At 46.4% G+C, this 16,231-nt stretch overlaps 2 protein-coding genes across 2 annotated transcripts in view; one reads left to right on the plus strand and one right to left on the minus strand.

The window, feature by feature from the left end:
• The first annotated feature begins 318 nt into the window (after window positions 1–318).
• Window positions 319–11,284, plus strand: CENPV (centromere protein V). The gene is made up of 5 exons (XM_032280201.1): window positions 319–832; window positions 3,496–3,594; window positions 4,792–4,861; window positions 9,587–9,701; window positions 10,859–11,284. Exons 1-5 carry the CDS (start codon window positions 429–431, stop codon window positions 10,981–10,983), a joined length of 813 nt encoding a protein of 270 aa, XP_032136092.1. The 5' UTR covers window positions 319–428; the 3' UTR covers window positions 10,984–11,284.
• Window positions 11,126–16,231, minus strand: part of PIGL (phosphatidylinositol glycan anchor biosynthesis class L) — a 111,130-nt gene continuing 106,024 nt past the window's right edge. The window contains exon 7 of the mRNA XM_032280203.1: window positions 11,126–11,227. Within this exon, the coding sequence (XP_032136094.1) occupies window positions 11,147–11,227 (81 nt within the window). The 3' untranslated portion in view covers window positions 11,126–11,146. The remainder of the gene's footprint in view (window positions 11,228–16,231) is intronic.

Here is a 16,231-nt window from a genome sequence, read left to right on the forward strand (position 1 = left end):
GTTTACACAAATTAGCTCGTTTTTGGAGACGAAGTTACCCAATCTGCCCGCTCAGATGCGCCTGCGAATTGAGACCCGACCCCGGCCCCTCCAGGTCGGAAAGGAACGAAGAGCCCGCTGGATCCATACGGGGCAGAGGCGCCTTCGCAGGTGCGAGTGGATTCTGGGTATCGCGAGCGTAGGCCCGGCGTAACCCCTCTGGGCACTGAACCTGCAGGTGCGCCCCAGCGGCGGGGCGGGCCGGGTTTCCCTCCTGAGGGCCGGCGCCGGGTTGCCTGCCGCGGCGGGCGGAGCGGGGCAGCGGGCGCAGTGACCCCTGGTCCTGAAGACTGGCGGGTGGCGGGGGCGCGCGCGGGACGGCGGGGGCGCGCGGTGTTGTGAGGCCTGCGCGCGGCGCTGTGAGGCCTGCGCGCCAGGCTGCGGGAGCCATGCGGCGGTCGAGGAGTGCCGCCGCCGCCAAGGTGCGCACTCAGAAGCGTTCCGAGGCTTCGGCGGCCCCGGCGGCCCCAACGGCCGATGCTTCGACCCCTAGCGCCACCCGGGCACTGCGCTCTACGAGCCAGGCCGGGAGCAAGAGCCAGGCGGAGGCGAAGCCGCTGTCGGAGAAGCGGCGGCTGAGGCGCTCGTCGCCGCGGGCCCAAGAGGAGGGCCAGGGGGAGCCGCCGCCGCCGGAGCTGGCGTTGCTCCCGCCACCACCGCCGCCGACTCCCGCGACCCCGACATCCTCGGCGTCCACCCTGGACCTGGGCGAGCAGCGGGAGCGCTGGGAAACGTTCCAGAAGCGGCAGAAGCTCACCTCCGAGGGCGCTGCCAAGCTCCTGCTGGACACCTTGTGAGTGCAGCGGGCCGGGGCGCGGGGGAGTCGGCGCCACGCGGACCCCCCGCGGCGGTAGTCCGGCTGGCAGCCCGCTCCCGCTGCCTGCTCGCAGGCCTCGGGCGCCTTTCAGCTCTGCGCCTTCCTCATAACGGAGCCGACACGCTTCTCCGTTAGCACTGGGGTTGTTCCCTAAATTCTAAGGGCGGCAGGGCTGCGCTTCTAGGGCTGTGTGGCCTGGGAATGGAAAGTGGGCTTTGTCCGGAAGGCGCCCGCGGCCGTCTTGGGACACGAAAGGTCTTTCCTGGCCACAAGTATCGTTCTCCGAGACGTTGTCTTTTGTCCTGGTGCGCGAAGGGGGTGGGGGCATTTTCCAGTGAAAAGAAGACATCCCATGGCTTTCTCTTACCCGAATCCCGTTTTTTTATGTTTGCACACGTGTTTTTGAGGGTGGGTGGAAGGGAAAGGTAGAAGCGTTGAGCGAAGCATGAGTAGTTTTGAACTAAGTGGGAAGCGAAATCCCGTTATTGTTGCAGACGCTGCCAGGGAGGGAGCAGAGGGCGGGGGTTATTGATCCGGGAGAGAAGCGCGCGCAAAGAGATGCTCAGGCCTCGCGCGGCGGCGGGGATGCCTACTGGGGAGGCTTTTGTGTGCTCCGCCAACTCTTGCTCCCGGCCGCTCGCCCTCCTGGCCGCTTCGCGGTCACTTAGATGGCCCGAGGACCATCTCCGAGTGTCCGTGGTTTAGGAAAGAGCTGTTAAAGGGCTGCCTTCTTTTCTCCAAATGTGATCTGGATTCTTGCCTCGGGGAACAGTGGTGCTGCAGAGAGAGATTTTAACGCCCTGATAATATATTTCAGTGTCAATTTTACGAATTAAAAAGAATAATTAAAACACTAGGGGAAAAAAGCTCAAGAATTACCTAGCAATTGCATAACCTGAGAAACTTCTTTTCTTGAACGTGTTCCTTTGAGCTTCTTGCAGAAGAAATTCTCTTAGTTAGGATGGGTCTTCCCAGACGGAAGACACATTTGGTTTTCTCTGTGCTTCACTTTTTGGTTTTTCTTCTTGGACTGCACACTGAATTTTTAAAAAACGTTCATCCATCAAATATTTTTTGAGCACCTATGGGGTGACGGCTGCCTCTGGACAGAAGGAGTATGAAGTTCCTTCGGAATGTAAAACTCATAGTGTCTTCAAGGCATATAAAAAGAGAAAAGAGGAATGTAAAACTCAAATTTGAGGTAAATTTTTAAGACAAACTGATAAACGGTCAAGAAAAAGATTTAAAAAAATTGACATTTAAAAAAGATGTTTTTCTCCCACTAAATTGCCATGATTTTGTACTTATTAAGTCCACTAAATTATATTCAAAAAGTAGTAACTACCATTTTTTGAAAATATTGTATGGAAAAATAGTTTGGGTTAATATGTAGGAAATAACTGTAGATCCTTGTGGGTGTGAAGATTACAGGAGGCTTTCACTTTGAGCACTCTCAAGTATGGTAATGTTTGAATTTTTTACAGTAAACATATATGCAGAAAAAATTAAAATACATAAACTTGTAAAGAAATATGAAAAAATGATCAGTCTTAATCATGCAAATTAAAACTGCAGTGAGCTATTTTTCCCGTAATTATTGCCTGAGACTGTACAGTGAAATGTTTTCTTATTTACACTCATGGGATAAGAGTGTTCAGTCTTTTTGGAAAGCGATTTTATGACATCAGATCTTAATGTTCATTTCTGAGTTTGGCTTATATATAAGTTTTAAAAGGATTACAATTGCATGTAGGCTGGCACAGTGGCTCAGGCCTGTAATCCCAGCACTTTGGGAGGCTGAGGTGGGTGGATCACCTGAGGTCTGGAGTTTGAGACCCCGTCTCTACTAAAAATACAAGATTAGCCAGGCATGGTGGCGCATGCCTGTAATCCCAAACTACTTGGAAAGCTGAGGCAGGAGAATTGCTTGAACCTGGGAAGCAGAGGTTGGCATGAGCCGAGGTTGCACCGCTGCACTCCAGCCTGGGTAACAAAAGCAAAACCCCATCCTCAAAAAAAAAAAAATTGAATGTAATGTGTATTATAGCTATATATTACACATGTGTTTGAAGATACTGGAAATAAATAGAGCAAAAATATAAGAGCCTTTATTAACTTTCTCAAAAGGCTCTTCTGAACCTCTGGACTTGATTGAGACCCAGTCATATTTTTCATAGCATCCTGTACCTCCTTTATCACAATCATAATTAAATATTATTTGAGTAATTTGTTAAGGTCGGTTAGAGTAGCAATCATGTCTGTTGTATCTTGTTTACTGTCTCCTTCATGCCTAGCTCATAAAATTTTTTAGTATTTGACGTATAAATAAAAACGTTTGGTGATGGGATTAAGATCCCTCACATTTTCAAAATATTTGGAATGTTTTATTTTGCAACTTAATACAATTTAAGAAATTGGAGGAAAAAAAAAAGAAATTGGAGAAAAGAGAGCTCATGGACAAAGAACGTGCTGAAACCATTCTTTGCTTAGAAAATTGACAGTGCCTCCTTAAAAGCAGAAATGCATTTGGTTGTCACATAGAAAAGACTTTTGTCCAATCTTACGTCTTTCTTTCAACAACAAAGAGCGGGAGGTAGCTATTCAGAAATTCTTATCTTTCTGATTTTTGTTTCATTTAGTGAATACCAGGGCCTGGTGAAGCACACGGGAGGCTGCCACTGTGGAGCAGTTCGTTTTGAAGTTTGGGCCTCAGCAGACTTGCATATATTTGACTGCAAGTGAGTTTTTTTTTCCTTAACTTGGCTTAAAAGAATTTCAGAATTAAAATGCAATACTTCAAAATAATCTGGGAGTTGAGGTACAGAGAAACATTGGCCATGGGCTGGTAACTGCTGAAGTCAGGTAATGGGGACAGAAAGGATCATTGTTCTATTCTTTCTCCTTTTGTGCGGCTCACAACAGAGCTTCAACAGCACAGCCCAGGTGACACAGAGCAGGGTCCTCAGGGCTCGTGGCTGGCAGCTTCACCCTCAGACTGACACTGCTAAGGAGCTGGGGGTGGTTAGCTGCAGCAGTGCCTGGCTGGGTACTGAGTGGAAGGCCTTGGAGTCCAGAGTTGGGGAGAGTTGAAGGGTGCTTTAGTGAAGGATATGTACATCTGGAGGCTCCCTAGGCTCCATGCTCTCGATCTGCTCTTCCGTTGGGGCAGATGGTGCTGCCGGCTGTTGAGGGCCTGATTTGTACCACCTTCCCTGGCATTATGATGGAGCAGGGATGACAGGCTCTGGCTTTGGGACCCTGAGTTGGCATGCAGCTAATTATTTAACAGCATCCAGTCCTTTTTGCCCCTAGGTACTGGAATTATATATGAATAATAAACACTTACGATGGAATTACTCGAATGGAGAACTGAGCAGGCTACTAACAATAGAATCCAGATTGGAAAAGAAGCACTGTGGAATAACTTGTGAGAGAATTCTATACTAAATTAGAACTTTTTCAAAGGTGACCTGAAAAGAGGGGACTTCAGTTTAATTCCAGAGATGGTAATTCTGGGGACATGTTTTACTTGGAGCTGGACTTTCTGTGACGTGGTCATGAAGAAAGAGGGAAACCTAAACTTCCTTGTCCATTTTTGGTGTGGATGTCTTGGAGACATCAGGTTGTAGCAGTGTCTGAAATTTGTTTTCTAAGTGTCTCTGAAGTCCAGCGCTTTTCTTCACTGTAAAGAACTGGGAGGTGGCAGCACAGACGTGTCTGTTGGTCCTGTATTCTGAGCATTGCAGGTCCTCGACTGCCGACTTGGGACCCCCCTGGGCTCTGCTGTACCTGCAAACCAGAGGCAGCTCCTCGGCCCTGGAGGGAGCTGAAAGGGGCTTCGCAGCTGGCTCTGAAAACATATCAGGCTGGGCTGCTCAGGCAAAGAGGACGCAGGTGGCCGCTTACAATCTGGAATTTGCTCTGTCTTTCTGTAGCTGCAGCATTTGCAAGAAGAAGCAGAATAGACACTTCATTGTTCCAGCTTCTCGCTTCAAGCTCCTGAAGGTCAGTGCTTAAGAGCAGAGTCAAGGAGTGCAGAACCGATTGGTGAGATTTATGGCATTGGCCATGGGCTGTGAGGGACAAACCAAAGCCCTTGAGAAGCCCCAATATGCTCCCCTTACATGCTACAAACCCTTTTGGGTTGACTTTTAAAAGGTTGTGGGCTAGGCACAGTGGCTAATGCCTGTAATCCCAGCACTTTGGGAGGCTGAGGCAGATGGATCATGAGGTCAAGAGATTGAGACTATCCTGGCCAACGTAATGAAACCCTGTCTCTACTTAAAAATATAGAAATTAGCTGGGCGTGGTGGCACATGCCTGTAATCCCAGCTACTTGGGAGGCCAAGGCAGGAGAGTCGCTTGAACCTGGAAGGCGGAGGTTGCAGTGAGCCGAGATCGCGCCGTTGCACTTCAGCCTGAGTGACAAGAACAAAACTCCATCTCAAAAAAAATAAAAGGTTGTGTTATTTTTCACCTTTATTTTTTGGAGACCTGTTTGACGTTGTGGAAACAAATCACCCAAATCCTATCAACCAAAGGTAACCTCGGCTAATATTTTGGTGTCTGTCCTTGTGTATTATTTTCTACTCGGATAAATACATCTAAACCTATTGTCTTATGTTTGTTAAGTAGGATTTTACCATTTTTTCTGTTGATAACCTACTTATCTCATTTCCCAATGAAAAGCTTGCATACTTTTTTTTTTTTTTTGAGATGGAGTTTCGCTCTTATTGCCCAGGCTGGAGTGCAATGGCGTGATCTCAACTCACTGCAACCTCCACCTCCCGGGATCAAGCAATTCTTCTGCTTCAGTCTCCCAAGTAGCTGGGATTACAGGCATGTGCAACCATGCCTGGCTAATTTTTGAATTTTTAGTACAGATTGAGTTGGTCAGGCTGGTCTTGAACTCCTGATCTCAGGTGATCCGCCTGCCTTGGCCTCCCAAAGTGCTGGGATTACAGACATGAGCCACTGTGCGTGGCCTATATACTTATTTTTAACTTGAATTTTATTATTTTGGGGAATTTTTTGTACTTGATACAAAATTCGAAAGGTAGAAGACAATGTGTATATACACAGTGAACAGTCTTTCCCCACTGTCCCCATGCCCCAGTCTTCCTCTTCCCCACAGCCGATTTCCTGGTTTACTTATCCCATCACTGTCTGCATCATTGCACTTCTCGGGTGAGTCCAGTTTTTTTCTGATTATAAACAACATTGTGGTGAACCTCCTTGGTATAGATTTTTGACAATTTGGAAATTTCTTCCTTAGGAACAATTCTCTTAGAAATAAGTTCTCTGGCAACTCTGGGCACACTTCCTATACCCTGCTCCACAAGGAGCAGTGAAAAAAAAAGGGCCGGGCATGGTGGTTCACGCCTGTAATCCCAACACTTTGGGAGGCCGAGACCGGTGGATCATGAGGTCAGGAGTTCAGGACTCAAGATCAGCCTGGCCAATATGGTGAAACCCTGTCTCAACTAATAATACAAAAATTAGTCACGTGTGGTGGTTTGTGCCTGTAATCCCAGCTACTCAGGAGACTAAGGCAGGAGAAGAGCTTGAACCTGGGAGGCGGAGGTTGCAGTAAGCCAAGATCGTGCCACTGCACTCCAGCCTGGGCAACAGAGCAAGACTCCCTCACAAAAAAAAAAAAAAAGGAAAGAAAATCTCTGAGTTAAAGATTACAGATTTATTAAAAAGACTTCTAGCACATTATGGATAATGTGAGGTTGGGCAGGGTTTTAATTCCATCCAAATATTGCTAGATGGCTTGGGACCACTTGGCAGTCCTTTGCTGCCCCTCTGTACTGCAGTGGCTGTGGCATGAGCAAGGCTCCTCAGGGAGCTATTTCTATAGGAAGCACAATTCTGGATGGTATGCTAGTGGCTGGGAAAGTGTAAAGAAGTTTAACAATAAGAAACCTCCACCCCCACCCCTTCAGCTGTCTAATTTCTCTCTCTAAAGGTAAGCCACTGTTTCTTGGATCCCTCTTCAAAGATACATACGCATATAAAAGCACATACAGGTCAGGCACGGTGGCCCATGCCTGTAGTCCCAGCACTTTGGAAGGCCAAGGCAGGCAGATCGCTTGAGTCCAGGAGTTCAGCATCAGCCTGGGCCAGATAGTGAGACACCATGTCTACAAAAATTAAAAAATTAGGTTTCTCCCCATGTCTTGGATGATTGCTCCCACCTACCTTGCTGCCACCTGGGATCCAACATGCTCAAACCCAGCTGTGAACTAAACAGAATATTAAAGGAAAGAGCCTTTGCTTCAGCAGTTTATGTTAAGATGGGGGCTTGGGTCATCTTATCTCCACTAATGTGTAAGGTGAAAGTCCTGTTAGATAAAAGAGTTTTTGGAAGACCCATGTTTTGTGCTTTTTGGGTTTCAGTATGAGGTTTTTCCTGCAGGGCTGCAGGGAAAGTTCCCCAGCATTTCCAGTCAGTGAGGTGCAAAATTATTTGGGCCTACAGCTCTACCTATTCCTTTCATGATCATTTTTGGGGGAAAAAAAAAAAATCAGCTAGGTGTGGTGTTGCATGCCTATATTCCCAGCTACTGGTGGTGGTGGGGGAGTGTGCAGGGCTGAGGTGGGAGATCACTGGAACCTGGGAGGTCAAGGCTGCAGTAAGGTGTGATTATACCATCGGACTCCAGTAACAGAGTGAGACCTTGTCTCAAAAAAAAAACAAAACACACATAACAGTATGTTGCCTTAAAAAAAAAAAAAAAGAGCCAGGCGCCGTAGCTCACGCCTGTAATCCTAGCACTTTGGGAGGCTGAGGTGGGCAGATCACGAGGTCAAGCGATCAAGACCATCCTGTCCAACATGGTGAAACCCCGTCTATAAAAAAAAAAATAGTGAAAAAAAAAAAAAAAAGAAATGGTAGTATACACTACATATGTTGTGTTACACCTTGCTTAACTTTTTGTTTGAGATAGGGTCTCACTTTGTCACCCAGGCTGGAGTACAGTGGTGTGATCTCAGTTCACTGCAACCTCTGCCACCCAGGCTCAAGCGATTCTCCTGCCTCAGCCTCCCTAGTAGCTGGGACTACAGGTGCCCGTCACCACACCTGGCTAGTTTTTGTATTTTTAGTAGAGATGAGGTTTCACCATGTTGGCCAAGCTGGTCTCAAACTCCTGACCTCAAGTAATGTGCCCCCCTCGGCCTCCCAAAGTGGTGGGATTACAGGCATGAGCCACTGCGCCTGGCCTATACCTTGCTTAACTTTGTAACCTTGGCAATTGTTCCATGTTAGTATTTGTAGAGCTTTCTCATTCTTCTCAAAAGTTGGAGAATATTCCATTTTATGAGTGTTCATAATGCCTAACCTGTCCTCTACTGATGGACATTTTCAATTTTTCCAATCTTTAGCCTTTATAAACAGTGCTGTAGTATCTATATACCTATGTCATTGAGGCATTTGGAATATATCTGTAAGATAAATTTCAGGAATGGAATTGTGTGTTAAAGGATAGGTACACTACACTTTAAAATTTTGTTAGATGTTGCTAAATTTTGCCAATTCCTATTCCTGTGACTGATATATGTGAACACATTTCTCTACATACTTGTCAATACCGTGTTAACAGTTTTGATTTTGCCCACCTGATAGTGAAATACATCTCATTGCAGTTCATATGGGTGAGCATTTCATAGGCTAAAAACTGATTTATTTTTCTTTTTATCCGAACTGTCTGTTCATGTCCTTTGTCCAGTCTCCTGTTTGTATTATCCATTAAGGAAATTAGCCTGTCTATAATGTCTGGCAAATATTTTTTTCCAGGTTTGTCCTTTGTGGATAAATTAAGAACAGCCAGCAGTTTTCTTAAGACCTTGAGCCGTGCTGTTCGGGGACATGGAGAGCCAGTCCCTTGGGTGAACTGTCTCTCCATGTAGGCCCCGGGAAGCAAGCATTTTCCCTCCCTGATGTGATGGATCAGGGAAGACTCGAGGCTAAATTCTGTGTGCAGTTGACCTAAGGGAAGTTGTGAGCTGTCACCTCCAGACTGACATGTCTCTGGATAGTGTAGATGGGTCTCTGTCTTCAAGAAGGTCCCAGTCTTTTACAGGAGATAGGAAATGGCCTCATAATATAAAGAGCCCTACAAAAGGGTTCCTCCCCCCGTTAAGTTTTTTAAAGATTTTTTTTAGATGTATGATCTCAGCTCACTGCAGCCTCCACCTCTCCAGGCTCAACTGATCCTCCTACCTCAGCCTCCTGAATAGCTGGGACTACAGATGTGTGCCAGTGCACCTGGTTAATTTTTGTATTTTTTGTAGAAACAGGGTTGCCCAGGTTGGTCTTGAACTCCTGGGCTCAAGTGATCTGCCCGCCTCAGCCTCTCAATGTGTTGGGAAATCTCTTTGTGGCTGGACGTGGTGGCTCACACCTATAATCTCAGCACTTTAGGAGGCCAATGCAGGCAAATCATAAGGTCAGGAGTTCAAAACCAGCCTGGCCAACATGGTGAAACCCCATCTCTACTAAAAATACAAAAAATTAGCAGGTTGTGGTGGTGGGCGCCTGTAATCCCAGCTACTCAGGATGCTGAGGCAAGAGAATCACTTGAACTTGGGAAGTGGAGGTTGCAGTGAGCTGAGATTGCGCCACTGCACTCCAGCCTGGGCGACAGTGGGAGACTCCATCTCAAAATAAATAAATAAATAAATCTCTTTGTAAAAAGAGAACACTGTTTGTCTGTTTTCACATAGGGAGCTGAGCACATAACAACTTACACATTCAATACGCACAAAGCCCAGCACACCTTCTGTAAGAGATGTGGCGTTCAGAGCTTCTATACTCCACGCTCCAACCCCGGAGGCTTTGGTGAGTAAAGCGGATGGACTGCAAGCTCAGGGGGACACAGAGAGACAGAGAGGCCCATGGTGCTCTCACTTAAAGTCTTGGTTGGACAGGTGGGACACTGACTAGACCCTGTCACATGCGTTTCTTAGAGGAACAGGGCTCCTCAGCAGAACACTTTCCACATGATGGAGTGTGAGTTGGGCTCTAGTGAAGCCTGTCTGAATTCCTATCTTAATGTGGTGAAGTTGGACTCGGAGGCCATCCAGGTTGTGATTCTCATTCACCAGTGCTGCCAGAGCTGGTGTTGCTGGGGATGGTGTTGAAGGGTAGGGAGTAGAGGGGTGGGCAGATGGGCTGGTGGGGCCAGGGAAGACAACTTTAATAATGACAGGGGTTAAGGGAGTGAAGGAGGCAAGATCGGGGAGCATTGATAATGCCATTTAAAAGCTTTTTAGTTGTTCAAAAAACTAGCAGGACTGGCTGGTCACAGTGGCTCACACCTGTATCCCAGCACTTTGGGAGGCCAAGGTGGGAAGATTGAGCTCAGGAGTTTGAGACCAGCCTGGGAAACATAGCGAGACCCCATCTCTGTTCTTTTTAACAAATAATAATAAACATCTTCTAAAAATACAAAGTCAGCCAGGCGTGGTGGTACATGGCTGTAATCCCACCAACTTGGGAGTCTGCGGCAGGAGAACTGCTTGAATCCGGGAGGTGGTGAGCCAAGATCATGCCATTGCCCTCCAGCCTGGGCGATAAGAGCAAAGAAATGCCATCTCAAAAAAAGAGAGTTATCTATCTAAACACAAGAAAGGCCTATGAATTCTTTAGGCTGCCAGTCAGAGATTGCTCGGGCTGCTCTTTTCTGCACGTTGCACTCAACTTGGTATTGAATGATGTCTAGCATTGGCCATCCCTGGTTCAAGGAGTGTGATTCCCATCTGGCAGTTGAGGAAAGTGAGCTAGAGGACTGAAGCTGCAGGCTGGAGCCAGTGCTTTCCGAGCCAGCTGGCAGCCTGTGGGCCTCATCGTTGAAGCCATAAGCTGTGGCATATCCTTTGGAAGCCCTAATGTGTAGCATGATGATGCCTGCAGGTGGGGGCTCATCCAAGAGCTAGTATTGCATCTGGTCTCACTCATACTGGGGATCCCCCTTTGTCTGTGCCACTTTCTCCTAGGAATCGCCCCCCACTGCCTGGATGAGGGCACTGTGCAGAGTATGGTCACAGAGGAATTCAATGGCAGCGATTGGGAGAAGGCCATGAAGGAGCACAAGACCATCAAGAACATGTCTAAAGAGTGAGCTTCTGCCTCTCCTGTCCAGAAAAGGAGGAATGATTGGGGCCAGCAACTTTGCTTTTCCTGCCGCACCTCGGTGGTGCTCCTGAATGTCGCTGACCTGGAATGCTGGTTCCGTTCACCAGGGCCATCTTGATCTCTGCAGTTTGCTCCAGCTACCAGTTTCTTTAGGCAGCTCTTTGTCCTCCCTCTGCCCGAATTTTGATGTAGTCTAGTTGACATCCTTCTCTTCTCAACTTTTGTGTGATCTTTTAGGAAAAAAAATAAAATATTTTTAACATCAAAGCAGTTACTGTGGTTTATCATTTCTTTTGTACTGTGATTTGCTTCTGAGACCAGTCAATTAATAGCAGATATGTACTCAGCGCTATCAAGATTTTTGCAACCAGGCATCTTGGCTTAAGCCTATAGTCCCAGCTATTCTGGAGGGTTGATTGGGCCCAGGAGGTTGAGGTTGCAGTGAACTGTGTTTGCATTACTGCACTCCAGTCTGGGTGACAGAATGAGACTATCTCAAAAAAAAGAAAAAAAAATTTGTAGCCAAATTGGAAAGAAGACATAAGACAAACAATTAAAAATGGAAGGTTGGCCGGGCACAGTGGCTCACGCCTGTAATCCCAGCACTTTGGGAAGCCAAGGTGGGCAGATCACGAGGTCAAGAGATCGAGACCATCCTGGCCAACGTGGTGAAACCCCGTCTCTACTAAAAATACAAAAATTAGCTGGGCACGGTGGCATGTGCCTGTAGCTGGCATGTCCCAGCTACTTGGGAGGCTGAGGCAGGAAAATTGCTTGAACCCGGGAGGTGGAGGTTGCAGTGAGCTGAGATTGCACCACTGCACTCCAGCCTGGTGCCTGGTGACAGAGTGAGACTGTCTTAAAAAAAAAAAAATGAAAGGTTATGGCCATGCATGGTGGTTCACTCTAATTCCAGCATTTTGGGAGGCTGAGGCAGGTGGTTTACTTGAGGTCAGGAGTTCAAGATCAGCCTGGCCAATGTGGTGAGACCCCGCCTCTTCTAAAATTGCAAAACCGCCGGACGCGGTGGCTCAAGCCTGTAATCCCAGCACTTTGGGAGGCTGAGGCGGGTGGATCACGAGGTCAAGAGATCGAGACCATCCTGGTCAACATGGTGAAACCCCGTCTCTACTAAAAATACAAAACATTAGCTGGGCACGGTGGCGTGTGCCTGTAATCCCAGCTACTCAGGAGGATGAGGCAGGAGAAGTGCCTGAACCCAGGAGGCGGAGGTTGCAGTGAGCTGAGATCGTGCCATTGCACTCCAGCCTGGGTAACGAGTGAAACTCCGTCTCAAAAAATAAATAAATAAAATAAAATAAAATAGCAAAACTTACTGGGCATGGTGGTGCGTGCCTATAGTCCCAGCTACTTGGGAGGCTGAGGCAGGAGAATCACTTAAGCTTGAGAGGCAGAGGTTGCAGTGAGCTGAGGTTGCACCAGTGCACTCCAGCCTGGGTCACAGAGACTCCATCTCAAAAAAAAAAAAAAAAAAAAAAATACACACACACACACATATATATACATATATATGTATATACACATATATATATGATTGTGAATGTTACAATCCATGTGAGCTTTAAAGATAATAAGAGCTCTAGGAGTTCAGAGAATGCGGAAGCCTTGAGAGTATGAGTTGAATCTATCTATCTTTAAAAAGTGAAATCAGCTTCTAATTTATTTTTTTAAATTTTAATATTTTATAAAGACAGGGTTTCACCATGTTGGTCAGGCTGGTTGTGAACTCCCAACCTCAGTTGATCCACCTGCCTTGGCCTCCAAAGTGCTTGGATTACAGGCGTGAGCCACCACGCCCAGCCCTAATTTCTTTTAAGTTGTAAAGTACACATAAAATTTATCATCAACTGCTAATTTATTTAGAGATAGAGTCTCCCTACTTATTTTGAGACGGCCTTGCTGTGTCACCCAGGCTGGAATGCAGTCCATGAACATGGCTCACTGTAGCCTTGACTTGGACTTGAGATCCCCCACCTTAGCTTCTGGAGTAGCTGGGACTACAGATGTGTGCCACCACACCTGGCTAATATTTTTCATAGAGACAAGGTCACTCCATGTTCAGACTGGTCTCAAACTCCTGGGCTCAAGCGGTCCTCCTGCCTCGGCCTCCCAAAGTGTTGTGATTACAGACATGTGCCACTGCACTCAGCCTTAGCCATTTTGAAGTATACAATTCAGCAGTGTTAAGTACAATCACATTGTTGTGCAACCATCACTGCCATCCATCTCCAGAACTCTTCATCTTGCAAAACTGAAATTCTGTACCCACGAAACAACTTTGATCCTATTTTTAAAAGAAGCAAGATTTAAGGTGACAGAGGGGAGGAGTGACTGAACAGACGTACACACATGCAAGCCATGCTGAAGCTGCATGTGGCGGCACGCACCTGTAGTCCCAGCTACTCAGGAAGCTGAGGACCGCATGAGCCCAGAAGTTTTGAGACTGCAGTGAGCTATAATGATGTCATGCATTCCACCCTGGGAGACACAGCCAGACTCCATCTCATTTAAAAAAAAAAAAAAAAAAGGGCTGGGTGTGGTGGCTTATTTATGCCTGTAATCCTAGCACTTTGGGAGGCTGAGGCAGGCAGATCATGAGGTCAAGAGATCAAGACCATCCTGGCCAACATGGTCAAAACTCCATCTCTACTAAAAATACAAAAATTAGTTGGATGTGGTGGCAAGCACCTGTAATCCTAGCTACTCAGGAGGCTGAGGCGGGAGAAGCCCATGAACCTGGGAGTCGGAAGTTGCAGTGAGCCGAGATCACGCCTCTGCACTCCAGCCTGGCTACAGAGTGAGACTCCATCTCAAAAAAAAAAAAAAAAAAAAAAAAAAAAAAGAGAGACAGAAATTGGAGGCTTTTAATGGGAAGAAGTAATGAAGAAATCAGAAAGGTCTGTTGAGATCAGAAAGTTATGTTGCCGGGCGTGGTGGCTCACGCCTGTAATCCCAGCACTTTGGGAGGCCGAGGCGGGTGGATCACGAGGTCAAGAGATCGAGACCATCCTGGTCAACATGGTGAAACCCCGTCTCTACTAAAACTACAAAAAATTAGCTGGGCATGGTGGCGCGTGCCTGTAATCCCAGCTACTCGGGAGGCTGAGGCAGGAGAATTGCCTGAACCCAGGAGGCGGAGGTTGCGGTGAGCCGAGATCGCCCCATTGCCCCCCCCCGTGGAAAAAAAGAGAAAAACTGTGTCTCAAAAAAAAAAAAAAAAAAAAGAAAGTTATGTTAACTTTCCTCAAACATTCTTGCCATTACCAAATACTGAGTACAAATAATGGCACATGCTTAATAAATATTTTCTCTTTAGGAAAATTAATCATTAAATGATTTGTGAGATAGACTAGGAAAACAACAGGGAGAAGAAATAAAGATCTCATAATAAAGGTCTCTGAGGAAAAAAAAAAAGAATTAAAAGACCAGGTGCAGTGGCTCACACCTGTAATCCCAGCACTCTGGGAGGCTGAGGTGGGTGGATCACCTGAGGTCAGGAGTTCGAGACCAGCCCGTCCAACATGGTGAAATCCTGTCTCTACTAAAAATACAAAAATTAGCTGGGTGTGGTGGCGGGCACCTGTAATCCCAGCTACTTGGAAGTCTAAGGCAGGAGAATCGCTTGAGCCTAGGCGGCAGAGGTTGCAGTGAGCTGAGATGGTGCCATTGCACACCAGTCTGGGTGACAGCAAGACTTCGTCTCAAAAACAAAAACAAAAAAACAAATATAGATGGCCAGGCAGGCATAGTGGCTCATATCTGTTAATACAGCACTATGGGAGGCTGAGGCAGGAGGATCACTTGAGCCCAGGAGTTCAAGACCAGCCTGGGCAATATAGTAAGACCCCCTGCCTCCAAAAAACAATAAAATACAATAAAAATGGCCAGTTTCTCAGTTTGCTGTGCTGAGGTTCTGTGTGGTCACTACCTCTTCAGAATCACTGATGGCCAAGTTCACTCCAAAGACTGGAAGACGCACCCAAAAGGATGGGATTTTGAGGGCCAGAACTCCAGGTATTATTTATATATATATAAAAAACATATATATGAAATAAAATATATATAATATATATTATATAAAATAATAAAATATATATTATGTATTATATATTATATATAATAAAATATATATATTATTAGAGATACATGATCATAGCTCACTGTAACCTTGAACTTCTTACTTCAAGCAATCCTACCACAGCCTACAAGTGTGTGCCACCACACCCAGCCTATTTTTTTTAATTTTAAAATTATACAGGGGTCAGGCAGGGTGGCTCACACCTGTATTCCCAGCACTTTGGGAGAACATGGCAAAATCCTGTATCTACTAAAAATACAAAAACTGGGGCTGGGCATGGTGGCTCACGCCTGTAATCCTAGTACTTTGGGAGGCCAAGGCAGGTGGATTACCTGAGGTCAGGAGTTCAAGACCAGCCTAGCCAACATGGTGAAACCCTGTCTCTACTAAAAATACAAAAATTAGCTGGGCATGTTGGCATACACCCTTAGTCCCAGCTACTCAGGAGGCTGAGGCAAGATAATTGCTTGAACCTGGGAAGCGACGGTTGCAGTGAGCCAAGATTGTGCCATAGCAATCCATTCTGGGTGACAGAGCAAGACTGTCTCAAAAAAAAAAATTAGCCGGGTGTGTTGGTGCTTGCCTGTAGTCCCAGTTACTCAGGAGGCTGAGGTGGGAGGATCACCTGATCCCAGGAAGTTGAGGCTGCAGTGAGCAGTGGTCGCGCCACTGCACTCTAGGCTGGGTGACAGAGTGAGACTCCATCTCAAAAAGGAATTTTTTTTTTAGAGATACACGATCATAGCTCACTGTAACCTTGAACTTCTTACTGTAACCTTGAACTTCTTCTTACTTATATATTATATATTATATATAGTAATATATATATATTTTTAGAGATACATGATCATAGCTCACTGTAACCTTGAACTTCTTACTGTGGTAGCAATCCTACCACAGCCTACAGGTGTGTGCCACCACACCTGGCTAGTTTTTTTAACTTTTTGTAAAGATGGGGTCATGCTACGTTGCCCAGGCTGGTCTCAAACTCCTGGTCTCAAGTGAGCCTCCTGCCTCAGCCTCCCTAACTGCTGGGATTATAGGTGTGAGCCACTGTAGCCGGTTGCATTTTTTTATTTAGTTACATCTTGATATTTTCATATAAACATACATATCCTCATTATTAACTGTTGTG

Source organism: Sapajus apella, unplaced genomic scaffold, assembly GCF_009761245.1.
Source record: "Sapajus apella isolate SASKATOON/1434 unplaced genomic scaffold, GSC_monkey_1.0 scaffold12, whole genome shotgun sequence".
In the NCBI taxonomy this organism is placed as follows: Eukaryota; Metazoa; Chordata; class Mammalia; order Primates; family Cebidae; genus Sapajus; species Sapajus apella.